At 44.5% G+C, this 25,580-nt stretch overlaps 1 protein-coding gene across 1 annotated transcript in view; it reads right to left on the minus strand.

The window, feature by feature from the left end:
* Positions 1 to 25,580, minus strand: part of ZDHHC15 (zDHHC palmitoyltransferase 15) — a 268,386-nt gene that overhangs the window by 98,245 nt on the left and 144,561 nt on the right. Inside the window, exons 5-7 of the mRNA XM_086918406.1 lie at positions 24,660 to 24,729; positions 21,948 to 21,980; positions 3,854 to 3,974 (exon numbers count right to left, since the gene is read on the minus strand). Coding sequence (XP_086774532.1) covers positions 3,854 to 3,974; positions 21,948 to 21,980; positions 24,660 to 24,729 — 224 coding nt within the window. The remainder of the gene's footprint in view (positions 1 to 3,853; positions 3,975 to 21,947; positions 21,981 to 24,659; positions 24,730 to 25,580) is intronic.

The raw sequence follows: 25,580 nt of genomic DNA on the forward strand, positions 1-25,580 counted from the left end.
GGTGAATTATCAAACTGTTGCAGATTTAGACGTTATTTTCTTTCCTTAGTAGGTAAAACAACTGTCGTATTTATTTTTTGGTCGGGCGGTAAGATCATGATCGGTGAGCAGTGATTTCAAGGTCCCTAGGGGGGGCGCCACCCATTATGGATGTGAGCGCCCGAGGGGAAGCGGCCATTGGCCCCTCCCACAGGGGGGGCGGCACCCACTACGGATGGGTCGCCCAGGGGGAGACGACCATAGGCCCCTCCTAGGGGGGGAGACGGCTATATGCCCCTCCCATGAATTTCCCGGGAACCGGATATCCGCTCCGGCGGAAGAGAGTGTGGGGAAGGGGGGGAGTCCACGATGTCCTTCTTACGGATACCTCGCACACGGACTCAGACGACCTTAAGATGGCGTCGAGTGAAAGGGGGCCCCCACGACAAGGGAAGTTACAGTTGGCTGCGAGGGTAAAGTCCTCTGCGCATGCGCCACTCACACCGTGAGGGCGGGGAGTTGGTGATAGGGATCTGACACCGGTTAAGACCTTGCCGTTGGCCCTTAATGATAGGTTGTACAAATTCAAAAATGTAATGCATTTATCAGGATGCTAGACTCGGCTAGGAAATCTTTGTATTAGAGATTTGTTAAGGTTAGCCTGAAAACCTGTCTTCATCAGAAATGTAATTGAAGTTGAATTTGTACATGATTCATGAAACGTTTAATTTAAAGTTTTACATTTTGTTTCATATTTTAATAAATACGGCCGGGGATGTCGTGAGACCCCCGCCTTCCAAAAGTTCAAATCTGTGTCTGTCTCCTCCCATGGGGAATTGGTGTTGGAAGCGGTGGCGGGCATCCCGGCCCATATATGCCTCCACTGCACTGAAAGTAAGTGCATTACTGACTAAGAAGGCGGTCTCTACCTATACCTGTGGAATAGACCCCAATTTTGGAAAGTAGTGTGGAAATTGTTCAGCAGGGGTCAAAGCCCCAAAAGGCTTTTCCATTAGCAAAACCTGTACATCGTCAGAGAACCTGGTGGATATCATCCAGATATGTTATCAATAGAAAACACTTGTAGCAACCCCACTGCCAATGCAATCTGTGTTTTCCAGACCAACATGGATGATATACTTAGCTGTGTCCTGCCATCATGCATGACGGCAGAGAGACCAAGATCTTCATGGACTGACGACAAAACCTAGCTGGCCATGCCCCAAAAGGGCATTTCTGTTTCGGTCCAACAAATGGACTGTGTTTACGGATCGCAGTTAAAGCTGGCAGAGGAAAACATGTTTGCCAAAGGTGTCAGTCCTTTTGGATGGTCTGTCGAAAGCATTGGTTGGAAACCATTTACGACTCACCTTCCTCTCGGAGGCCTGCACAATCGGATCTCTAAAGTGGGGTGCTTGGTGAGGAAATCTGGATCACCAGGAGTCGGTCAAGCTCGGTCTAAGGGGAGGTATACCAATCACTGGCATTTTGCAAATTAATGCATATTGCATCATTGTTGTAACGAGGGGGGAAGTGAGCCATCCTCCTCTCCATCATCATCATCATCGAAATCCTTGTGTGCACCCTACTCTTGCACAAAGTGAGAATAAGTGAATAGATTGACAACTGATCCTGCTTTTGCAATCTCATAGTGTGACATCGGTCGAGGTCATGCCCATGTTTGTTATGATCAGACATAGGTGTCGGTATTGGGTCATCAACCGTGGAGAAGCGTGGCTCAATGGTTAGAGCGGCAGACCCTGATGCAGAAATCTGGCCCGGGACCAGGGTTCAATTCCCGCCTCGGCGGCTCTTGGATTCAATCTCCCCGGACCTGATAATTCTCGCCTCAGTGCCTAGTCTAATCATGGGTCCTACTCTGTGACTCTGGGCAATAGCTTGCTTAATCTCCACAACGGCCCCAGCAGCGCTTGTATGCCTGGCTTCACCTTGGGGGTGCCCAGGAGTGGACATCTCACAGGAAAGCCAGGAAGGGTTCCCCAGCAGTATACGTACAGCGCCAGGAGACCCTGAAATGGGGTGACAGTTGCGCTTTACAAGTACACACACATTTACATTTACATTTACATCCCCTGGCGTGAATTTCGGGGCCGAGGCCTGTATTGGAGTCGGTATGGGCCCAGTAGCGAGTTCTGAGGGGACTGACAGCTACGGGAACAGATGGACCTGCCGGAAACAAACAGACTAGTGACCCCTGAGGCTCTGTGGGTCCAGAAGGTGTGCCAGAGTGAGCCTATGCACACTGAAACATTTACAACATTGCCTCTTTGAAGACCTCGATTTGCTGTGGGAAACTTGAGTATCAAGACCAAGTGAGGAAAGGTCAGTTTTCTCAGAACATGGCCTACTAGCAAGAGAATTCAAATACATAGTAGACAAAAAATATGCATGGCTAAATTGATATCACAACTTTAACAAATAATCTACAATGTGTATCATACAAACATCAAATTGAAAGTGGTTTGCATACTGTGTCATAAATTGCTTTAAAAAATAGGATCCACACTGCATATTTTATGAGCAGTACACAGTGAAACAAAACAAGTATGTCCAAGGTAATCAGTAAAATGTTGACAACAGAGGTGCTTTGTCAAAAGAGCCATAGACAGTCCTGAAAGGTAATTGGGATATCCTAGATGGAGAAGATCAGATCAGAGGGAGAAAACAAGCTTTAGCTATACAACTATACGACTAGAAGCAGCATCATGTTACTATGGAACAATAGGTTTCCCTAAAACCTGCCTTTCTCAACTTAAGCCATGCTATGCTTGAGTTGCCCTCATTCTTGCTGCTAAATCAAACGGGGATTTATGAAGGTGTGACTTACTGAATTGCAGGCTTTTTCAAAAAGGTATCTGCGTATAGCAAGAAATGCCATTAAATGTAACTAACAAGAAAAATAATCATTAAACATTTCTCTCAGTTAATCTACTTTGATAGTTTGTATTTTATATTACTTTCTATGGTGGACTAGTGTAATTTGAACATGACCTGTGTCCAAGCTATAAAATATACAAAGACAATCTCTTTGATTGTGTTATTTGAAAGAAATGGAGGATGCTGCATATATTGATAAGCTTGAAGGCTAAAGGACTTGAAAATATGAATGGATGTGGCTTAAATATGAGCTCTCTGTTTGAGAGTTGGTCTGAGGGTCAGACTCAAAATCATTCTCCTTCCCACTCAATGAGGTGCATTCCTATTTTCCCCCATTTGGCACATGGAAAGACAAGGGCTGAGGGAGCAAAGGTCTGAACCACAAATTACAGGTGAACAGAGAGAAGTAGCAAATGCTTGATGGCCATGATTCTACCTGGAGGATACACTACCAGTCCCAAGCTGGAGTTTGGAAATCTATGTATAAGGAGTAGGATGTGGTGGGGAGAGGAATGGAAAGAGAATTGTGAGAAATCTGTGCTGCAATGGATGTGTAGCCTAGTTGAAATGGAGTTGTGATGTATGTTGTTGTTCTCAGTTATCTGCAGATATTTATGATTATGATGAGCTGGAGCACAGAACACTTTTAGAAGTTTGATGGTTTTATGAATTTATATCAAAGAAGTGCATTTAATATTTGTAAAGGCATCTGTTTGTATCCTACTGACTGCATGTTAGTTGGTTGAAACATGGACTAGTGTGCACTGTTGCTTCCAAGAACATGTGGTTTGTATTGTGTTACAAATTTGTGTTAGATTCCCTAGATACTGGTTGGTTAATATGAAGGAGAAAATGCAGTCAATATCACTTAAGTATCTTTCAAAAACTCTGCACAGCAGCTAAAAAATATATGGTTTAGTAACAATAAAAATGATGAAGATGTAAAAAATAAACTTCACCTAAATGTAATACTTACCACCCAAAAGAGCAGGAAATATTTAAACACTGTTGAAGCAATATAGGTGCAATACAGCAGGGAATAGCCCAAGAACAACAGGAAATACTTGTAGTTTGAAAATCCAACACAGTTGTTCACCCTGAAAAACAAACACAAATACTGAACCGATGTGAAGAGTGAGCTGCCAGGAGATACATGCTACAAAGTCCACCTATAGAGTGAGGGTGCACTCTAAAACACTCTCAAAAACATGATTGTCACAGAATTATAGGGTCTGAAGACAAATGTACACATCAAAAGTAAACATCAGAAAATAAAATGAAAATCCCCAAAAAGAAGCAAAAGCAATGTAAAAATGAAATAATTAATACAAATGAGTTTGGAACCAACAATAACACAGAACATACACAACACTTTTTTACTGAGTTTACTTATTCTGTACATTTTGAGATTGTTGTTACTTTTGATAAGGAGCCAAACGCGCTAGTGATCTTGGAGGGCAGTGGTCAAATATTGGAAGCCCTGCAGTTGTTGTCACCTGCTTATTTCCCTCACATATCCAGAGAGAGGAACACTGCTAATCAGGTCTAGGGAAAGCCACGCCTGGAGATTGGGCCTACTTTTGTTATTAAAACAGTATTAACATAAAACTATTACATTCTTCTAGTCTGAGTGTATGCAAGCTGGATGAAGGCTACATGGCACACATGAGAATCCTTTGGTTCACAAGTCTGGCATGGGACTAAATCGCATATCTCATTATGAACAATTATAGGCAGTAGTGAAATCAAGACACACCTCTCTGATGGTTGCTAGGTGGAAGTGTGACATGATTAAGAAATGTCTATTTAGTTTCTATGTAGTTTCTACATACAGCAGAAATTTTAAAGTTTTTCTTGGGGACAGGGCCTAATTCACAAACATAAATTTACGGAGGGAGAATAACATCCTCACATTTTAGATAAGTGGGTCTGAGGGTGGTTAGTCGTTTACGATGATTATCTCACTGGTTTGTGGAGGACCAAAAAGTAAACATATGAGTAAAGCACACTGTGAGCAGTCATGTGCATACATTCTTGTATCTGCAGATCACATGGTTACCTTCTATCCTTCAAGACCTGCACTACAGAGAGGACCACCATAGATAATTAGGTCTTCTGAAGGCGTCAGTTTATGGGTAGGGCAAGATACGAGGAGTGATCATTGTGTAGTTTAACAATGATTATCCAGTTAAAAGGACTAGATCTCTTCATTGCCTAAGGACTCTTAAAGGAGACAAGCACAATATGAAGAGAAGAGAAATCAAACATTGAAGCAACGAGCACATAAGTATAGAGGGGATTGTGTTCATATCTCTACCCTGAGATGGAGAGAGCATGGCATAATTTACATTGGAGGAATTCTGACTCTGCAAAGTGATGGACTGGAAGTCTAAATTTGAGGATGAGGCTATATTAAGTGCAAAAAGAAAAACAAAATTATATTGAAAGGGGCCAGTGTGACTGCAGGAGACCTCATAACACGGGAACACTTTTCTCCAATGTTTTACTTATAAAGCACTGCATCTGCACCTCAAGCTGGATCTGGAAAATAGCACAAGCCTTTTCAAAGCTTCTGTGTTCTATTTATGTGGAGGAGACTCCAAATGGTCTAAGGAAAGAAGTCAAAACAAATAGGCAGGAGAAAATTCCTTGGATTGCACACAGAATTCTATGTCAAGACAGGAGGCTAGCATTATGCACAAACTTGTATTTACTCATGGGTAGCAAACCATTAAACACTTCCAAATAGAACTTCAAAAACATCAACATAAAAAATAGAATGTCAGTCCCATATATGCTGGTTGACCCATCTTCATCCTCTTTTGTTTGGTGCTTCTGAGCAGATAAGTATATTTATGTTTTATTTATTTTTTGTTCAAATCTATTTTTATTGTGAACACAGCGATAAGCCTACAACCCCGTGCCGGGGCCGGCCGCGCAGAAAGAGAACGTGTGGGCTTACGCCCTCCAGGGGGGGGGGGGGGGGGGGGAGTGAAGCAGTAACACAGCGCCCTGCCTACAACCCCACGGAGGGGGCCGACCGCGTGGTTTAGGGGCATTGATGGCGAGGTTAGTCCACAGGCGAGTGCCACATCGCTGAGCGGGGGAGGTGCGCATAGAAGTGATAACTGCAGTGTCACGTTTGTTCAACGGCCCAACGGGGCTCAAACTGCCCCTAAGGGGGGCGGAAGCCAGAGTGGCAAGTAGGAAGGAAGAAAAGGCAGAGGAAGATTAAGCAAAGTCGAGAAGGAGAGGAGTCAGGGGAGAAGACATCAGCTGCCGGTAGGGGGGCAATACATAGGTGGGTGCGTGACGCGGCGGGGCGCAACAGTGCCAGTACTCAAGGGAGTGGTCAAGGGCGTAATCTATGTTTTATTTTTGAATTGTTTAAGTGAAGAGAGTTTATTAGGATCTTTCATTGTAAGGGTAGACAGTTTACATTACCCAATTTATGGGTATGATATTTAATAAGGTTTTTTTCCCAAACTTTAAATTTGATTAGTGAGTATTTGTTATGTTTCACATGTGAAGTTCAAAAACATATATTTATTTTGATGTTTGCTGGGTTTTTGAAAATATATGTGGAGGTAAGTGTTATTTTTAAACTGGGTTTAGGTAAGTTGTTAGGAAACTGATGTTTACCTCAGGTTGTGAGAGCGAGGAATGTTTATTTCTCGTCCTTCGCACTGGGGCCATTGAGGAAAGACTGTGTTGCTGAAGCGCGAGGTGTCTGGCACATGTGAGCCTCTAGAGCTGAAGGAATGTGCGTATAGGGAGCACGAGCATTCTCAGTCATAGGAGATGCTCTTGCACTATGTGTGAGTGTCTGTCTCTATAGGAGATTGGGTGCATTCGGCGGCCTCAGCCTGGGTTGCTAAAGGCGGTGGGCCTTGTTTAACAACTTTCGGGCTGTATTTTAAAGGAATTAGGCTTGTAGGGCTTGCATGGTCCACTGATTAGCAACGATAAGCTCGAGACTATGGGGCTCGGCAAAATCAGCAGTTGTTGCCATTTTGATATCATTTGAGGAGAGGCTGTGATTAAGGAGGTGGTTTTTAGACCGAATTGATATAGATATTATAAAATAATAATTTTGAAAGGGTTTTTTTAATTACAGTTTTGGCAAACAGAGATCCATGCATAGCGAAACATACAATATGTGGGACGTGTACAACGTTGTACATCCATATTACAATGTCAAAGCTTCCTAATTACCCCATCTGTAACCCATCTATTTATGCAGTATCCCATAAGAGTAGCAAAACGATGAAGAAAAACGGAAAACTTACATACATAGGCAATATAAGAAGAACTAGAATAAACAGTGTACCATTACAATATTCAATCATTGATATTGTCCATCAACTTAGCAGCTTGTAAAATTATCACCAATGTCCTGGCAGTTCAATAAAGGATGGAGGAGACTATTCCACATTGGACTAGTGCAACATAAAACAGGTGAACGGAGCACACAAATCTTTTGGCCTAGACGCCTCCGGGAGTGTTTCCGCGTATATGGCCAGTTGTTCTTTACAGTAAGCGATCTCTTTCAACCATTGTGACACCTTGGGAGCAGCCCCCCCCCCCCAATGTTTAACTACTAGTCATTTCGCTAATAAGGTAGTGGCAGCGACTATACGCCTGTTACAGGGCTTTAGCTGCTATACGTCTGTACCAGTCCCAATAGACAGATCTTAGGTACACAGTTCACTGCCTCATCTATCATTGTTGTCAAGGTGCGAGTCAGGTCAACCCAAAAGCTTTGAACCGGACCACACATCCACGCCAAATGTACAAAATCGGCCCCATCTATCCCACATCTCACACAGCGAGAATCCTCACATAGACCGCAGCGTTACAGTCTCAATGGTGTATAATATGTTTGATGTAAAAACTTGAAATGAATCATGCGGAGAATAATTTTGAAAGGGTTAATTGATTTTTAAAACCTACGAGGGACATGGTGTGAGGAATAGGTATGAAGACACAAGATATTCAGGAGAGCATAATAAGTTAATTGCCCAGGAGTTGGGCAGTGTTCTTGCATTACAAAAAGAGAGAGATAGTCCGTGTTGAGAACGATGAGCATTTCCCAGTCTCAGAAGAGGACGAGGTGTGCAGAGGACCAGAGGGTAAATGTGCAAGGGAAAGGAAGCATGAGGAGATTACTTCAGGTAAGAAGGGATGTCAAGACGGCTCAGATGGGGAGGGTGCCCGTTGCGGCATGCAGAAGGGGCAGTCAAGCACTGCGAGTGAGGTATCTTCAGGTATGATGGTGAAAGAAGGATCATCCATTTGGGATGAGCATGTGTTGGATATGGACTTCAATGACAATTCTGATGGGGATAATTCAGGTTAGAGGTCAACGAAGATAAAGAAGGTAACCTATCCTATTGGGGAGAATCTTTTTGATCCTTGTGATATTAGCCATCCTGTGGAAAGGATCGATGGCCTTTGGAGCATGTGTCTGAGTATATTCGACACTGGGTGTAAGGCCATTGGAGATAGATGAGCGTAATATGATGAAGGCAGAGAGTTCTCAGCCAGTCATAGATGATAAAGTCACAATGACCCTGAATTTGGATCCGGAAATGATTACTTATTTGTTCAAGTTAGGACAGGATCCAAGGAAAGGTTTAGAACACTCACTCACACATTGTCAGGACAAGCTCCTAGATGTTTCAGGTCCCTTAGCAAGGATATTCGAATTGGTGGAAGATGTTTTTCTTAAAAGAAAGGATCTGAATATTAAGTTGTTTAGAGACAGATGCCAATGTGCTATATGTTTTTAGGCAGCGCTAATGTGGGCCTATTAGCAAAGCTCCGAAAGACGTTTGATGCACATTAATCCTAAATTGGCTGATCTGGCCAAAAGAAAGTCAAGCGAGGACGACAAAGGACTTTTATTTGGTGACGGAAATACATTTATTTACTTTTTTATTCAGTGTTTTATATAGCACGAACATGACCCTAAAAGGGTATCAGAGCGCTTCACATTTACAAAGCCTTAAACTTAGGACAGCATGTTGGCATGCACTTAAGTAAAAATAACAAGCATTCAACAATTTGCAAGAGACAGTTGTGCTACAAGAGCACTACTAGAGGTCAATCTGTATTAACAGGGTGTGTGACAAGAAAGTGCAAAGGTTCACCAGGTTGGATAAGGTGCAGTTCAATATGAACAGAGTTTTTAGTGGGGGTAGTTTTACTGGGTGGGCTGGAATGAGAGGGAAACCTTTCAGCTGTGCTAATTATAAAACCCACTCTTGTGGCTACCAAGCAAATGGTGGCTATGGATCCGGAGTAAGTGAAGGAAGTTTCTATCACCAAAGGGGAAGGGGAGGAAGATATAGATCATCTAGAGGACGAGGGCAAACCTCTATTACAGGGCAAGGTGAGTACGAAGAGTTGTATCGGCTCTATCCCCATAAAGGTCGGCGGAAGATTAAGGATGTTCCGCAGTCAGTGGAGTCCAATAACAAAAGTTGTCTAGGTGTCAGAGGCTGTGAGAGGATATCCAATAGAGTTTGTAACGCAGCCTTACCAAGTAAGGAAGCCAAACAAATTGGCATCCACCAAAGAGTTGGAGGATACAGTGATGGGAGAGGTCAAACCGATGTTAGCAAAGGGAGCAATTGCAGAGGAGAAAGGTTTTGTAAGTACGCTTTTTCTGATGGAGAAAAATAACAAGGGATGGAAGCTGGTCATGAATGTAAGAAATTTGAATCAGTGCGTAGTGCAGAAATTGCAAAATGGAAGGGGTGCATATTTTGCAAGAAAAGTTGCAGGAGCAGGACTGGATGGTGAAGTTTAATCTTAAGGACACCTACTTCATGATTTCAATAGGGAAGAAACATGAAACATCTGCAATTCTGGTGGAAAGATGTTTTATACCAATTTCAATTCCTGCCGTTTAGATTATCGGCAGCCCTTTGTTGTTTTACAAAAGTATTGAAGCCAGTAGTTGAAATCTGTAAGAAGAGAGGGATGTTCGGATTATAATATATCTGGACGATATTCGGTTAATAGGGCAGAAGCTGAAGGAGTTGAACAGTTAGCTGGTTTTGGTGCCGGATTTGCTGGAAAACTTGGTTTCGTGCTGAGTTTAGAGAAATAAAATTTGACTCCAACAAGGCTACAGCTACAGTTACTGAAAAAGAAAGTAACGAAGATAAGTAAGGAAGAGAAAACTTTGTTGATGAAAGACGAGGTAATCTTGTGGGAATTAACGTGGCTGATTGGCCTCTTGTCTTAGTCAATTCAGGTGATTTTTCCAAGTCCACTGCATTATCCAGCATTGCAAAGACAGAAGATGTCCGGTCTATCCAGAGGTCTGTAGTATGGAAACAGAGTACTTTTGAGCCCGGATGCAAAGATAGGGTTGCAATGGTTTAAAACGTTTATTTATAGCATTTTCACAAACATAAACAAAGGGCAATTGGTAAGGCATTTTGAGTTACAGTACATAGTCAATCAATCGAGACATTTAGGCGGCGATTTAAGGGTCTACTGCATACATGTGTTTTCATGCTGTATGATGGTCTTTTATCAGTTTTCTAATCAACAGGTAACACTTATGACAATAATGGACCGATGTGAAAGTCATTGTGCATTATCATAGGAATCAGGACCCAACCTGGTGGGACAGTGTCCGGCCTTAGCATCCTCGAGTAGCCACGCATGGTTCGAGGCAGAGTACCCACTTCTAGTGAGTCCTCAAAGACTTCATGCAGTACCGGGGCCAATATATCTATATAGCACTTATAAAATTCCGCCAGAATACCATCCAGTCCCGGCGCTTTCCCATTTTTCAGGGACATAATCGCATCTTTTATTGCATCTAATTCCAGAGGGGCACTCAAGAATTTCCTGTGTATATCACTCAACCAACATAGCGCCACATCATAACAGCCAAAATCGCTATCTTTCTTCATCTACCCCCCGCTCCTCTGATGCCCCGGTGTCCAATTGGCCCTCTCCCTCTGTATCGTCTGCATCCTTTTGCAATGTGTAGGATTGCAGTGGACCCCATAGATCGGCTAGTCGAGATTTTACTGGTTGCGTTTCAGCAAATAGACTATACTGGTCCTGACTATATAGCATATCCTGCATCCATTTCTTGAATTTCGGGGCCCTTCCCCTCCCCCATCGACAAGCTAGTCTCCTTTTAGCCAACAGCAGTGCTGTATCAATGAATTTCCTGTATGTTCTGGGTATGTGCGCTGTGTGCCCCAATAGGAAAAGCAGGGGGTCTCTAGCCAATTCTATACATATCATTCTCACTAGTGCACCATGTACCTGTTCCCAATAAGCCTCCACCTGTGGGCAAAGCCAGGGATGGAAAAAATCAGCCCCTGGTTGCTTACATCTCTCACAACGGTCCGAGTCTACCAATCGAAACCGATATTTCCGAGCAGGAGTATAATAAATGCGATGTAGGAATTTATAGTGGATGATCTTGAATCTGCAGCTGGAGGTAATACGGCCTGTCAATTCACAACAATACTCCCAGGTTTCATCAGGGATAGACTCCCCTATGTCCCTTTCCCATTAACTGCACGCCATCTCACCAAACTCTAATGTGTGTGTTCGAATGCTCCCGTATATATTAGATACCAGGTGTGTGTCGTCTGTGCTATTAAGTAGTACGACCAAAGGAGGGACTATTTCAGGTTCATTAGGATACTCAGAGACAAGGTTTTTTATCCCCTCTCTGAGCCGCACATAGTAAAAAACTTCAAGTGGAGTGAGTTCAGTGTCACCAAAGAATTGCTCTTTAGTACAGAACATTCCATTGAGAAACATGTCTCCCCATGTGGTCTTTTGCAATCTCCTGCAAATGAGCTGGAATCCAGTTTCATGTAATACTGCCAGGTGTGAGTGATATGTCATAGGCATGCGTGGGCCATACAGCATGGGGAGTTGCAATCTACGCAGTATTCTATGCCATGCGTCTATCGTACAAGAGACTGTCGTAGGTGGTGTTTCCAGGACTCTAGCAGGCCCATGGACAATGCCAGTCAGAGGCAGCGGATGCGCTATCCAGTCTTCAGCCGCGAGCTGTGGCATATACTTAGTGGGTCGGAGCCAGTGGTACAAAAAGTGTGCCTGGGCACTTAGATAATAGGCCTCAAAATCAGGGACATCAAACCCTCCTTTAGCATAAGGCTGCGCTAGAACGCTCCATTTGAGTCTAGGGTGTCGTCCTCCCCATACCAGTCTGATAAGCTCCGATCCCAGTGTTTTGAAGAAAAAAGTGCCCGGGAAGTAAGGAATGTTGAGGAAAAAATACAGGAAGCACGGAAGCACTACCATTTTGATCAGTGAGATCCGTCCCGCCATTGACAATGGCAGCGCTATCCACCGCGTAATAGTATCTTTTAACTTCATAACACCGTGCCATAGTTCATGCGTAATGTTTCCTCCCTATCTCTTGAGACCTGCACCCCCAGGTATTTTAAGTCAGTATCACATCATTCTATCGGGTAATCCAGCGGGAATTTGGTTACTGCAGTCCTTAATGGTAGGAATTGGGATTTACTCCAATTTATATTTATTCCTGATATTCTGCCAAACACCAGAAATTCTCGCAATAACGCGTTTAGCTTAGTTTGTGGGTCCGTGACGTAGAGTGTGACATCATCCGCGTACAGCGACACAGATATCTTTGAAAACAGCGGAAGGCACTATCCCTATGCAGCTGCTGTATCCTGCACGCCAATGGGTCTATTGCGATTACAAATAAAAGAGGGGACAATGGGCACCCCTGTCGAGTGCCCCTCGTGAGTGATATCGCAGGCGACAGATGATCATTTATAAGTATCCGTGCAGTGGGCGCAGTATACAATAGTTTGACCCAAGCCAGAAAAACAGGGGGGAAGCCCATTGTTTGTAACACCGTGAATAGGTAGCACCATTCAACGGAATAGAAAGCTTTCGACGAATCCAGAAACACCGCAGCCAACGGAAAATTCGGCGCCACTGTATTGACAAGGGAGAACAGGGTTCTAAGGTTATGACTCGTATCTCAATGGGACAAACCTCGACTGATCCGGGAGTACTATTTGAGTCATGATCAGTGACAACCTGGTGGCTAATACCTTGGCTAATATTTTTGCGTCACAGTTGATAAGTGACAGTGGTCGGTAGGAGTCACACAGAAAGGGATCCTTATCGGGCTTCAGGAGTGAAGTAATGACCACCTCACGTATGGTTCGAGGCAGAGTACCCACTTCTAGTGAGTCCTCAAAGACTTCACGCAGTACTGGGGCCAATATATCTATATAGCACTTATAAAATTCCACCAGAATACCATCCAGTCCCGGCGCTTTCCCATTTTTCAGGGACATAATCGCATCTTTTATTGCATCTAATTCCAGAGGGGCACTCAAGAATTTCCTGTGTATATCACTCAACCAACATAGCGCCACATCACCCATAAATGAGTCATAGTCTATATCATTCGTGGCTTGGGAAGCATAGAGCGCTTTATAGTGGCCAGTAAAGACCTCCCCAATTTGGGTAGTATCCCTCCGCATGTCCCCATGACAGTCCGCGATCTCTAGTATAGTGTTGGTACCTCGGGCATTCCGTACAATGGTCGCCAGAGTCTTTCCAGGTCGTTCTCCTTCCCCATAACGCCTAGCTTTCCAATATTTACTGCGAAAACGCGTTTCCCGCTCCGCCTCCTTCTCATATTCCGTCAATTTTACTGCCTCCCTGCTGCATTCTATTAATCGTACGTTGAATGTCTCTCAATACTCCGAACCCTTTTGCTATACACCAGCCGCGTACAATGACCTTAAAGGCCTCCCATACATTTTCAACACTCTCGACACAGCCCTGATTTCGTGGAAAGAAGTCAGTAATGTCATCCCGCAGTTCTTCCCTAAAGACCATGTCTAATAGCGCCGTGGGTTGAAGCCGCCAGTGTGGTCTAGGGCAGTCTAGTCCCGGAACCTTCAATGTTTACAGGGCACTGGTCAGAATACATGCGGGCCAGGTGTTTTGCAGCTGTCACAGTACCTGCCAGGCTATGTGTTAATAGGCAATATTCAAATCGCGCCCAGGTCCCTGTATGAGATGTGAAGTGTGTGCCCTCTAGAGTATGGGGATGTAGGTGTCTCCAACTGTCGACCAATAAGCCTTCAGCCATTATGTGCAGCAGTACCTCTCGTGCTTTAGGGTGATACTGTGCCAGCGCATCCGCCCTGTCCACCGCTGGCATCAGTGCCACATTAAAATCCCCCCCCAAATGACATGTGTAGATCCTATGTCCAATATTTTACCCCACAATAATACAAAGAATTCCGGTGCATCAATATTTGGAGCATAACAATTTACTACTGTCACTGTAGCTTCTCCCAGCCTCCCCCAGACTATCACGTATCATCCTGCAGCATCACTTATCTTACCCTGGAGAAGGAACGGGACGTTTCGTTTAATCAATATTGCAACTCCTCAGGCGTATGAAGAGTAAGAGGAGAAGTATCTACCCCCCGCCCACCGGCCTGCAAAGGAGGGAGTGGTCTGTGGGGAAATGTGTGTCACCTGTAATAGGACTAGTTGTGCCCCATGCCTATCCAAGTAGGCCAATACCTGTCTACATTTTCTTGGATTATTAAGGTCTCCGACATTCCATGATACTATCGTCAATAACTTGTTCTTAGTCTCACCAGGCATAGATATTATCAAGTTTGCATCCACGCATCAGAATCAACATTTAACTACCCCATCATCACCACCATTTTGTGCTGTCTTGTGTTGTGCCTTTGTATTACCATGACCATAGTGGCCAGTGTCATTCAGTGTTCTCTTGCTAACAAATGAAATTGAACCAATATTCCACCCCATCCACCCCCGACCTCAGGCCCACCCCATCCCACTGAAGCGCCCCCAACTTGCCAGATCTACATACCCACCCCCCTCCCATCATTCCCAACAACAAAAAAGTCCCCTGCCAAACTTTAGAACAGTAAACTGGGGAACACCCAAAGGGGGTCATCTTAGAGAGCTCGCTCAACCGCCTCTCTCCCTCCGGCTTCTGGACCTGTGCCACCACCAGGCTCGGATTAGAGAGAGAAGCGGGTCCTGGAATACATTACCACCGGTGCAGCCTCAAACGTCCTCGGGCAATCAACCACAGTTCATCGCCCAGCGTGGTTTTCACCAAGTTCCGAGTCCAGTCCTCAAGCATCATTGTGGGATAGACCTTCAGTTTTCAGTCAAAAGCTAGTCCTCTTCCTCAATGTCCTCCTCATGCTCCCGGCGACGGTCCTCACAATTCCGTCCTCCTCGACGCGCTTTTTTCAGCATTCGAAGGAAATCTTCAGCCTGTTGTGGATTTGTGAAGAACTTCTTTTCCCTTGGCGTGTTACGCGAAGGCGGGCCGGATATAACAATGCGTAATCAACTTGCGCCGCACGCAATTTTTTCTTCATGTCCATAAATTTGCGTCTCTCCTCCTGTACTAACGGGGTGAAGTCCGGGAAGACGGAGAATGAGACTCCATTGTAATTCAGCTCTTGCTTGGAACGTGCTGCCCGCAGAGCTACATTGCGGTCGCAATAGTTTAATAAACGGGCGATGATTGGTCGAGGGTTGCAGCCAGGTTTTGGCTTGGGATCGAGCGACCGATGTGCCCGCTCCACTATCAGCTGCGTAGAGAATGCTTCTGCCCCAATGGATGTCACCAACAATTTTTCGATGTAGTCTTCCATGCGTCCAGTGTCTGTGGATTCTGGAATACCCGTAACGCGTATGTTGTTCCTGCGACCACGGGCTTTCAAATCCTCGTTTTTCGCTGCGATAACACGGAGCAGTTTATCCATCTTCGCCAATTGTGCTGCATGTCCAGCAGTGAGGCCATCTTTGTCGGACATCCGTCTCTCCGCCTCCGTGATACGCTCCTCGTGTTGATCTACTTTGTGGACTATGGCGTCCATCCTAGAGGACATGCGATCCACCTAGTCCACAACAGTTGCGAAACCTTGCCGCATCTCCATCATAAGTTGTTTCATGTCCATGTCTGGAGAGGAAGCGCTGGCACCTTGCGCTTCCACATTAGCGTGCTCCTCAGCAGCAGAGCCCAGTTTCGGCCCCTTTTTAGCAGTCTCAAATGTAAGTTTGGGCTGTCGAGTACCCGGTTTCCCCAAGGCCACGACTTCGAGGTGTTTCCACAGTCCTGTAGGTTCCCGTAGCAGATGTGGCTATACAGCGCTATTCCTGCTATAGCGTCGTAGGATCACTTTCAGTGAGCATACAGGTATGGGCTTTCACAGTTGTCGCAATTCACAATACCCTACCCAATTGCGGCGTATGCTGCCGAAGGATTAGCCAGGCCTACAATGCGCCTGAGCAAGCTATGACGTCATGCAGTGCAAGTCCAGTGGGGGTTACAACTGGGTGTTCTGAGCATTAGCCCGGGAGGACAGTAACTTGCGTCGCCGTATTAGGAGTATCAATGCCAGTCCCACTGTATCAAACACTAGGCAGTCTGTGAGGGCAGATAGACTGTTGTGCAACACACGTGCCCGTCAGGACAAAGATGGCGGTGCTAGGAGCATTGAAATCCAGGGTCAGGAAGCGAGCAGCACCAGCACTAGTGATCCGCTCATTCGTTATCTGTCACCCAGCAAGTCACGCCTCCGTCCCCCTGCAGCCAGGCTGTGCTCCACAATGTCCACTGCTCGGGTAGCGGACCCTCCACTTCGTAACGCGTCTTGTCGTCAGCGCCCCCACTCAGTGCCTACTTGTCGCCACACTCCTATATCCTCACCTCAGTCTTGCACAGTAGGGCATTGGTACTTCAATGTGCGGAGACTATCATCACCAGTCCACCCACTTTGCAATCTCCCGTGGGGTTATGAATGTGCCAGTTTCACAACTCTGCTGCCGGACGTAGCCGCTACGCGGTTTCAGCGCGATCTGTACCTCTCCTGTGATCGTCCTCGGGGGTCCATGTGTATGGCTACAGCCCACGCTTCGTGGCAGTGCTCTGGGGATGTGCACCTCATCCGTCTCCGGCACTACTTCCGAGCCTTCATTCCGGGGAGCGCCGTAGTCCACCGCTTGTAAGCAGGGCTCCTCTCTGCGGCCTGGGCGCCTCGTGGAGACGGCGCCTCGTGGAGACCACGGTCTTTCTAGCCCAGAGTCTCCGCCCTCGCAGTCCGCTCTTCACAAGCCTCAGCCCCGGGGTTCACGATTTCTCTGTTTAACTTCGGATTCCTTCACCGGTTCGGGACGAAACTTACGTCGAGTTGAGGGGATTGTTCCCCGAGTCTTTCTGCGGGCCCAGATTGAAGCTGCGGGCCAGTAAATTAGGATAAATGCAGGATTTGGTCCGGAGCCTCACACAAGTGCGGCCATTACGGTCATGCGCCCTCTAGGGCCCCATGGGGTTGCAATGGTTGAAAGAAAATGTTGACACATGGAATGGAAAGGCGATATTTAGAGTAAAACCGGATTTCATTTTGGAATCGGTTGCGAACAAGTTAGGATAGGGAGCTTGTTGCTCAGGTCAAGAAACAGGAGGTGTTTGGAATGCATTGGAAAAGGAGATTCATATCAATTATTTGGAGATGAAGGCAGGGATTTTTATTTGCCTTGCAGAGTTTAAAAGGGCAGTTGGAAGTAATTCTGTTCTTTTGAGGATGGACAACATATTGGCGGTGACCTATATAAACAAGCTGGGAGTAACTAGGTCAAAGAGATTGGAAGATTTGACATAGGAGATGTGGAAATTTTGTTTGATAGACAAGATTTTTTTGAAGGTAGAGTATTTACATGGTGTATCCTTTGTTATAGCATATTGGAATTCAAGGAATGTGACAGATTTGAGCGATTGGAAGCTAAGGAGGGATCTGTTTCTGGAAATTCAGGAGGGTTTAGGACCCTTTGGGACAGATCTTTTTGCGTCCAGGTTAACAGATCAGAAGCAATGGCGTGGATGAGTTAAATCAGAATTGGAAGTGGATGAAATGCTATGCTTTTCCCCCTTGTGCAATGATACAGAGAGTGTTGGTTCAGATGAGGAGGCAGAGCAGGGGCGGCTGGTGACATTTGAAAGTGGTGAGGCGTAAAATAATTGGCATACTGTAGCGAGCGAGCTCGAACAACCGAACGGGGGTTCGGGGGGTTCTCCCCCCAGGAATTTCTTTTTAAAAAGAGAGGAAAAATGGTGCATTTTCAAGCAAATTTGAGAAAGCAGGAAGATTAATAAAGCAACTGTGAAAGTGCAGTTATTACATTAATAAAGAGATGTCATATAACAGGGAGGTAGACTGAAGGGCAGTTAGTGACGGGAAGAACAAGATAGAGATGGTGGTCAGTGAAGGCCACTCAAGAGCTGTACAGACAGAATAGTGAAAGTCAGGATAGTTTAGGACAGTGAAGGGTAGGGCATTAACGGACTGTCACGTAGTGTGCTGCTGAGACTTGTAGGCAGCAGAATTGGGGGCCTGTGCTTTATAAGAGTAGGACAGGGCAACAAACCGGAAAGCCTTAAACAAAGACAAGAGAAATTAGTCAAACTGCTGGGGACAGGTGCAGGAGGTGTACTAACAGCACTGTTATTGGGCACAGACCTCTGTTCTCAATATCTATTGAACATCCCATTATCCCTTCAAACACGTACATTCACCCCAAATACATACACACGTCATACCACAGCCGAGCCCCCTTACAGGCTAATAAAAGTCTCGAAGCCAACAAAAACGAGTTAGTGTACACTTATTCCAGTTTAGGAGCAGTATAATGGAGCTGTGCCTGTTTCTAACCGTAAACGATTCAATTGCACATAATTGAACGGCGGCAAAAGATATTTTCCCAGGATCACACAAGGTGTCCACGCAAGGAAGCTGATATTTACACACAGACAGCCGGATTCACCACTCATGGTTTTAAGCCATGGATCATGTCACACAAAGTCACGACTTCAGATGCCCCGTCTCACCTCCCTCTCAGCCACCGAGGGCGGGGGCACCTATAGTGCTAATCAGCATCTAGTAACAAGTGCCCAGTCAGTGCCTTGGCTGTTAATGGCTCGAGTTGGAATAGAACTGGCAAGCATGAAAAAAAATAGCAGAGGGTTAAGGTGGAGGCTTTGGAAATCGCTATGTAAACTGCAAATCACAGAGATTAGCAAAATAGCGTTTAGGTGGCGGGTCAGTGGTGATGCTGCCAATGAGTGCATTCACCCACTCTGCTATCTCAGTGAGATTCCAAAAAATGACCTGCAGATAGCACACGCGGGCCATGCCATATATAAATGCAGGTGTAATCCCTGGCCCCAGATAATATCCCAAGCCTCCTTACAATTTCTGACACAATTAAAACTGGCATTAACTACGGCACGTTACTGTGGATAATCGGAAATGTAAGCCGGCCGCTAGCTTATCGTCAGCTTTGATTATAAGCATATAAGGAGCGCTATGTTTTGGTGGCGGGTGGGGTATTATGAGGCCTGAAACAATGGAATTAATATACAGAGGGAAATAGGGAGAAGGAAAAGAATGGGAAAAGAGGGGAGGAATGGAGAAAAGAGTACAAGGTGAGAAGACTACATAAGAAGGAAAGACTAACTAGAGGGTGGAGACAAGGTGGATATTAACTAGAAAGAGAGGTGCGCGGGAAGGAGTGCTGAGAAGAGATGGACGGAGAAGACAGAGGGGGGAAGTCGGTAGGAGTACAATGCGAGCTGGGGCTGTTGGCAACAAGCTTTGCTCCTAGAGAGCTCTGGAGTGGCACTTTAGATTAGATGAGGTTGTTGCGTGTCCAGTGTGTTCTTTTTTCATTGCACGCCACGCAGAATCTTATCCTCCAAGGATCCAGTTGCATCTATGCTTACACAGTAATATTATGTCGCGCGCGGCAAGGGGAATTAAATATAAAACGAAAACTTACCTCACCGCTGATCCGGGTCCGCGCCACCTCTGCTCCCCGACCCCTTGGCTTGGGGCACAGGTTACTCTTCGCCCCCAGCACGCCCATTAGGAGACCGAAGGGCTCCTAATGGGCATGCGCAAAAAAGTGCAAACACAAGTGCTGATGAGTGGGCACGGGTAAAAAATGTGCCCTCCGTCCCCACTCATGCGCACTTGTGTTGCTGCCTTTTGCCCTGGTGACAATCATGTCAGTCAACATGACGCCAGACCGCCCACCCCCTTCAGACTGACATGATTGTCAGTTCTCCCGCCATGGCGTCTTTGAACTTAAGTAAACTGATTCAGTTTTCTTAAGTTCAGAAACGCCAAGGGAGCTGCGGGCGGGGGGGCCACACCCCCACGCCTCAATGGACGCACAGCGCCTGAGGCGCCAGGTTGTGTTACTGACCCCGTTTTGGAAAAAACAGGTTTTGTTTCAGACTTTGCCTGAAACAGCAGTCGAGATTCCAATTTTGATTTAGTCATGTGTAAGGACATTTGCAGGGAGTAGAGCAGGAGGAGCATCCTTTGGTGTCAATGGGTTGGCTTAACTTTCTAGTATGGAAGGTTTCAGGAATTATGGAAGATTCTCTGGCCTTTCGGGAGCAGATTCTGAAGACCCGATGAGTCATGGGCATCTGGTACAAAGAAGAAATACAGAAGAGCTTGCAGAGGTAGGGTTCACTGGTGCTTGGAAAGGGATTTGGATCCCGTACAAGCGGATTAGGCAGAAGTGGTGAATTCTTTAGCTGAATTGTTTGGTAAATGTTTGTCATATAAAACGGTTAATTGTTACTAATCTACAATACCGGCAGGTCATTCCTTGGTGCACAGTATTTCTATTGGTATAAGCCCCTTGGTTTGCAGATTGATGAAAGGGGTTTGGTTACAAAGGCTGCTGAGAGCTAAGTATCAAACATTATGGGATGTGGATTTAATACTCAAGATATTGGAGAATTGGCCAGGAAACAAATATTTAGGAGTGTGTGAATTGGCATGGTCATTGGAAACTTCGCTATGTTTGATTTCTTTCAGTAGGGTGTCCAATATTAGAGCTTTGGACATATCTAGAAGATTTTACCAGACCAATGATATGCTTTTTTAAGTGTGGAGGAGAACTAAGACTAGTTGGGTCAATTTTCTATCCAAGTTTTGATAATGTTCCGAATTTGTGTGTGGTGAGATGTTTAAGGGAATATGAATGTAGAGTGCTGGATGGAGAAAAGATATGCGGGGAAGATCAGTTGTTGATCTCTCTTTTGAAGCCGTTCAAGGGTGCATTAAATGCCACCATTGTAAGATGGGTGAAAGCAGTGAAAAAAGAACGGGTGTGGATTTATCAGGATTAAAAGCCCATTGGGTAGCAGCGGCTATGGGGAGTAAAGTGTGTATGTCAGGAGAACAGTTGGAAGATGTTTTAAAAGCATCAGATTGGAAACTTTACTTTAAATCTTGAAGAATGTTTCAGGTTATGCCTTGAAAAGCTTTGACCATGCATAATGCTAGCCTTCTGTAGTGACATAAAATGAGGATTCTTATAGGTTAACTGAATAAGGAATCACTATTTTATTAAAGACTAAAAAGGTGAGCAGTATTCCATTAACCTTTCCCTTAGTGGGAGGAGGGGGAAGTTGAAGTGAGGAGTGATCACTCTAATGGTGATATTTGTAACTATAATGTTGGATTGGGTCAAGACTAATGCTATTTAAAAAAAGTTTATATGTACAGGCTTCCTATTGTGATTTTTTCTTCAGCTCATAACCAGATGAGGATAGGTTCTTTGATAGAGTTTAATTCAGGAGTGGTCATGAAGAAGGTCAAACAAAAGAGGAGGAAGCTGGAAGTCAACCAGCATATATGGGACTGAACATTCTATTTTTAATTGTGATGTTTTTGAAGTTCTACTTTGAGGTTTTGAATGGTTTGCAGCTCAGACGGAGTAAATAAAAGTTAATACAAATGCTAGCCACCTTAGTCTTTAATAAAATCACAATTCTTTATTCAAACAACCTATATGAATCGCCATTTCAGATTCAACCTGACACACTGTAAGGTGCATATGCTCCACCTCCCTGTACCCCAATAAATAGCCTGGAAGTTAATTACGTATCTGGTATCCTTGCTCGTTCAAAACAGCCAGAAACCTACCATGGACAGTGGTGATCCATTTTCAAAACACACCTGTGGGCAGACACAATAAAGGTCCAATTAATACACAAAACAGCATTCATGCTACATCGTAGTTCTCAGTAATCTTCGGCTAAATGTAATACACATTTTATACTAGTTTTCAATTTCTGTAAATTAACAAATGCTTGGTGTTGAGTAAAAAAGTGTTCGATGAAGCAGAAGGTATACAATACATCCTCTCTTATGCCCATGGACTTGCAAGTCAGTTTACCCTCATTGCTATATTGAACACGTTGGGACAAACCACTTAAACTAAATGGAAAACCACATGTTTGACTAGGCATCTGGGGTTAAGCTCCCAAACTAAGCAAAATTCACCCTAAGTTGTAGACGCAGTTGAAGGAATAATTAGAGTGATTCTTTCAAAGCCACAGACCATAGAAGCTAGACCGTAGCCTTCATTGTAAGTAGCACCAAATGATGCAGTGATTTTAGAACCCATTGTCCATGTATGTGAAGTTTACATCACTCTTTTTTAATAAATACTTCACAACCCATTTCTCTTTAATAAACAGATTTTAAAAAATAGCAAAGGACAAACATGATGGAGAATGATAGCCAGAACAGTATTATCATCTTTAAGTCTAAGTCTGGGGGATCATGTGAGTAAAGATGCGGTTGCCATGATTTTTGCCCTCTGATGAAATACTTGTGGCGTCATGACTTAAATGCAAAAATAAACTCATGGGGCTATCAGAATACAACACAAAATATCTATTGCTGTGCACATTAGTATGTAGAAGGACCTGAAAATGAAAGAAATGAAAAATGTTTTTATATAGCACACTAATGACCGAGGGCATCTAGGTGCTGCTGGCTGAAAGAAGAAAGGAAAGCAGAAGGATATCAGATTAAAGAGTGCTAAAAATGAGGAACACACTTGCCTAAAACGTCATGTTTTTAGCTCTTTCCCTAAGGCACAGAGATCTGTACATTTCTTCAGAGATAGCGGAAGAGAATTCAGTCTTTTGGCTGTGCCGTAGATAAAACTTCTGCCTCCCCAACGCGCTCTCTTCACTTTGTGTACTATCACATTGAAGGCAGAGGAGGACCGCAAGGTCCTAGACAGATCATACCATCTGAAATGATGCTTCAGATATTCTGGCCCATGACAATTTAGCCCTTTGAAAACAATGCATGAAGACAGAAACTGCTTACCTCCAAACTGGAGGAGTTGTAAGATGTAATGGTATTCTGAGATATAGTTCATCATACAGAGGGATGTGCATAAAAGGCTTCATATATTTACAGTTACCAGGTGGCGTTGTGGCCTAGAGGCAAAGGAAGGGTCATACTTGAAAAGCATGTGATTTGGGTTTGAATTACTGCTTTCCATCATGGCCAACTGTGTTAGCTGGAAGGATACATTTCATGATGGGCTCAGACGCCTTCAAGTGGGGCACTCATTTAGTCTGCATGCTCTCAAACTGACAAGTGCCACTTGCCTCAATAATGCTTTCAGCTGGGTGGTGGCCTTCTTTCAGCCTTACATAATGGAGATCCTGTGTCTAAATCAAACAAAGGACTGCTTCGCTTCTCAGGTTGCAATCACCCAACTGCAACAAGTAACAGTAGAAACAAATTCCACCAATAGTGCCATGGGACTTCTGAACCTCAGAAGGGTAATCTAGACATGCAGCCACAAAGCAGAAGAACACACTATGTTGAAAAATAAAAAATATGAATGCATTTCGTTAAGTCCATGTTCTGGGAAGACCTTTAACTGAGTGTGTGGCTTGGCTCATTCACCTTCAAATTGTATGTATGGTGTCTACTAGTGTGTTGGGTGTGAACCCTATGGACAAGTTATGGAAATGTGTAAAACCCTCTTTAGGTTATTGTTTGCAAAACATGAAATAGCTCTGTTGTGGCTGAGAAAAGATGTTATGCAAACCCCTTTATGGGAGGAAGACATAGCACAAAGCCCTAAGCACTAGAGTATATTGTCTGGAAAGATGGAGGAGGCAAGTCTGATGGCAACTGTTACATCTGAAAAATACATCTGAATGTGTTGTTTTAACTCCCACCAATATGGGAATCTGACTAATTGCTGTATATCTTTTACTATATTTGTCAAACCCTAAAGAATGGACTCCAGTGATCTTTTTTCAATAACAGCGATTTATCGTAGGTATACTGTGACATACTGTAATGGTCTGCAAAAGTATAACAAAAGAGAACAAAGAAATGTTAAAAAAGAATCTGTTGGCCCATCACCATTTTTTCCTATTCACTTCCTTGAGAGTTGGAATTAGAAATATGGACTGTGAAACACAAAAGACCATGTGTGGGAAGCTTTCCGGCGTTTTTATGCTGTAATTACAAGACCTGTACTCTGATTGCACCTAGGCTTATCACACTATTTATTTGCGCACCCAAGATACATGTTTTACATGATGAAAGGCCAAGATCACACCGGGTTGACACAGGATTTACAATGAAATAAGAGGTTGAACTATTGTGCCAACCAGGCACTGCGCAATAACACATTCAAGTATTTTTATTCCATTGACAGCCTTCTGCCATATAAAAAAGATGGAGCACATGACTGCTCCCTGATGGGTCTATAAGTGCTCTTGGTCACTTTCGGGGACGTGGTAACCCAGGCAACGGGCTCTGGCCAAACTGCTTCAACGTGTCACCGGGAAACCACTGTCGCAAGTCACTTACATGCCGCAGACAGAGCAGTGGTGGCAGCGATCTGGCTTGATCACCTGACATCTGTCGCAGAAGCGGATGCCTGAAATGACAATGGATATTGAATTAGTACAGCATGCACAGGTGCTAAATTATCCCCATTACAGAATATACACTTCACTCAATTGTCTGCTTCTAATTGGTTCCCCAGCATTTCCTCCTGCTGTGCCAGGAGACTGCTAATTTAGGATTCCATTCAATATAGATGAAGTGGAGCATGTGATCTCTCATACAAATTACATCTGTTCCCTTACTATGCAATTCTCTCAAAGCCCCCATCCACCCCCAGAGTGCTGACAGTTTCCAGGCTCTCTACCATTGACTCTCCAAAGCAATATGATCAACAAAGGGTGCACAGCCTTCTCCAATTTCTGTCAGGGGTGGCATCTGCTTTCATGTTAACTCGAACCAGGGCTCTGCAATATTCCCATTTCACAATGAGTTCTAAAACTACCAGCATGATGATATTACCATGCAAGGGTAATACAGGCACTCATGGTCTTTCCTTCTCCCTACTTTTCTATGTATGCAATGTCTGTCGCTGGAAGGGGAAAGACTGCAGTCCTTGGCAGCCCAAGCATATTAAGTACACCACTGTCACCCAGGACCCACTCCCAGCACCTGCCCGCCAGAGTCCCTTTTAAAAGGACAGACTGGGCTTTAAAGTACAACACCAAGGGTGTAATGGACATGCGTGTAACTTGTACTTGCTCATATATTCTCAACTTCCCGCATTTACTATGTATGGGACTATTTCAAGGTTTGAGAAAAGACAACAGAGTCAAAGTCAGGACAGCAGAAACTCTGCACTGCCTTATCGAACTGAGCACCTGCCATAGAACATCAATCCAATGCACAGTGTTTGCAAAATATTGGGCGAAGGCCTTGTGGGTG

Source organism: Lissotriton vulgaris, chromosome 4_1 (assembly GCF_964263255.1).
Source record: "Lissotriton vulgaris chromosome 4_1, aLisVul1.2, whole genome shotgun sequence".
In the NCBI taxonomy this organism is placed as follows: domain Eukaryota; kingdom Metazoa; phylum Chordata; class Amphibia; order Caudata; family Salamandridae; genus Lissotriton; species Lissotriton vulgaris.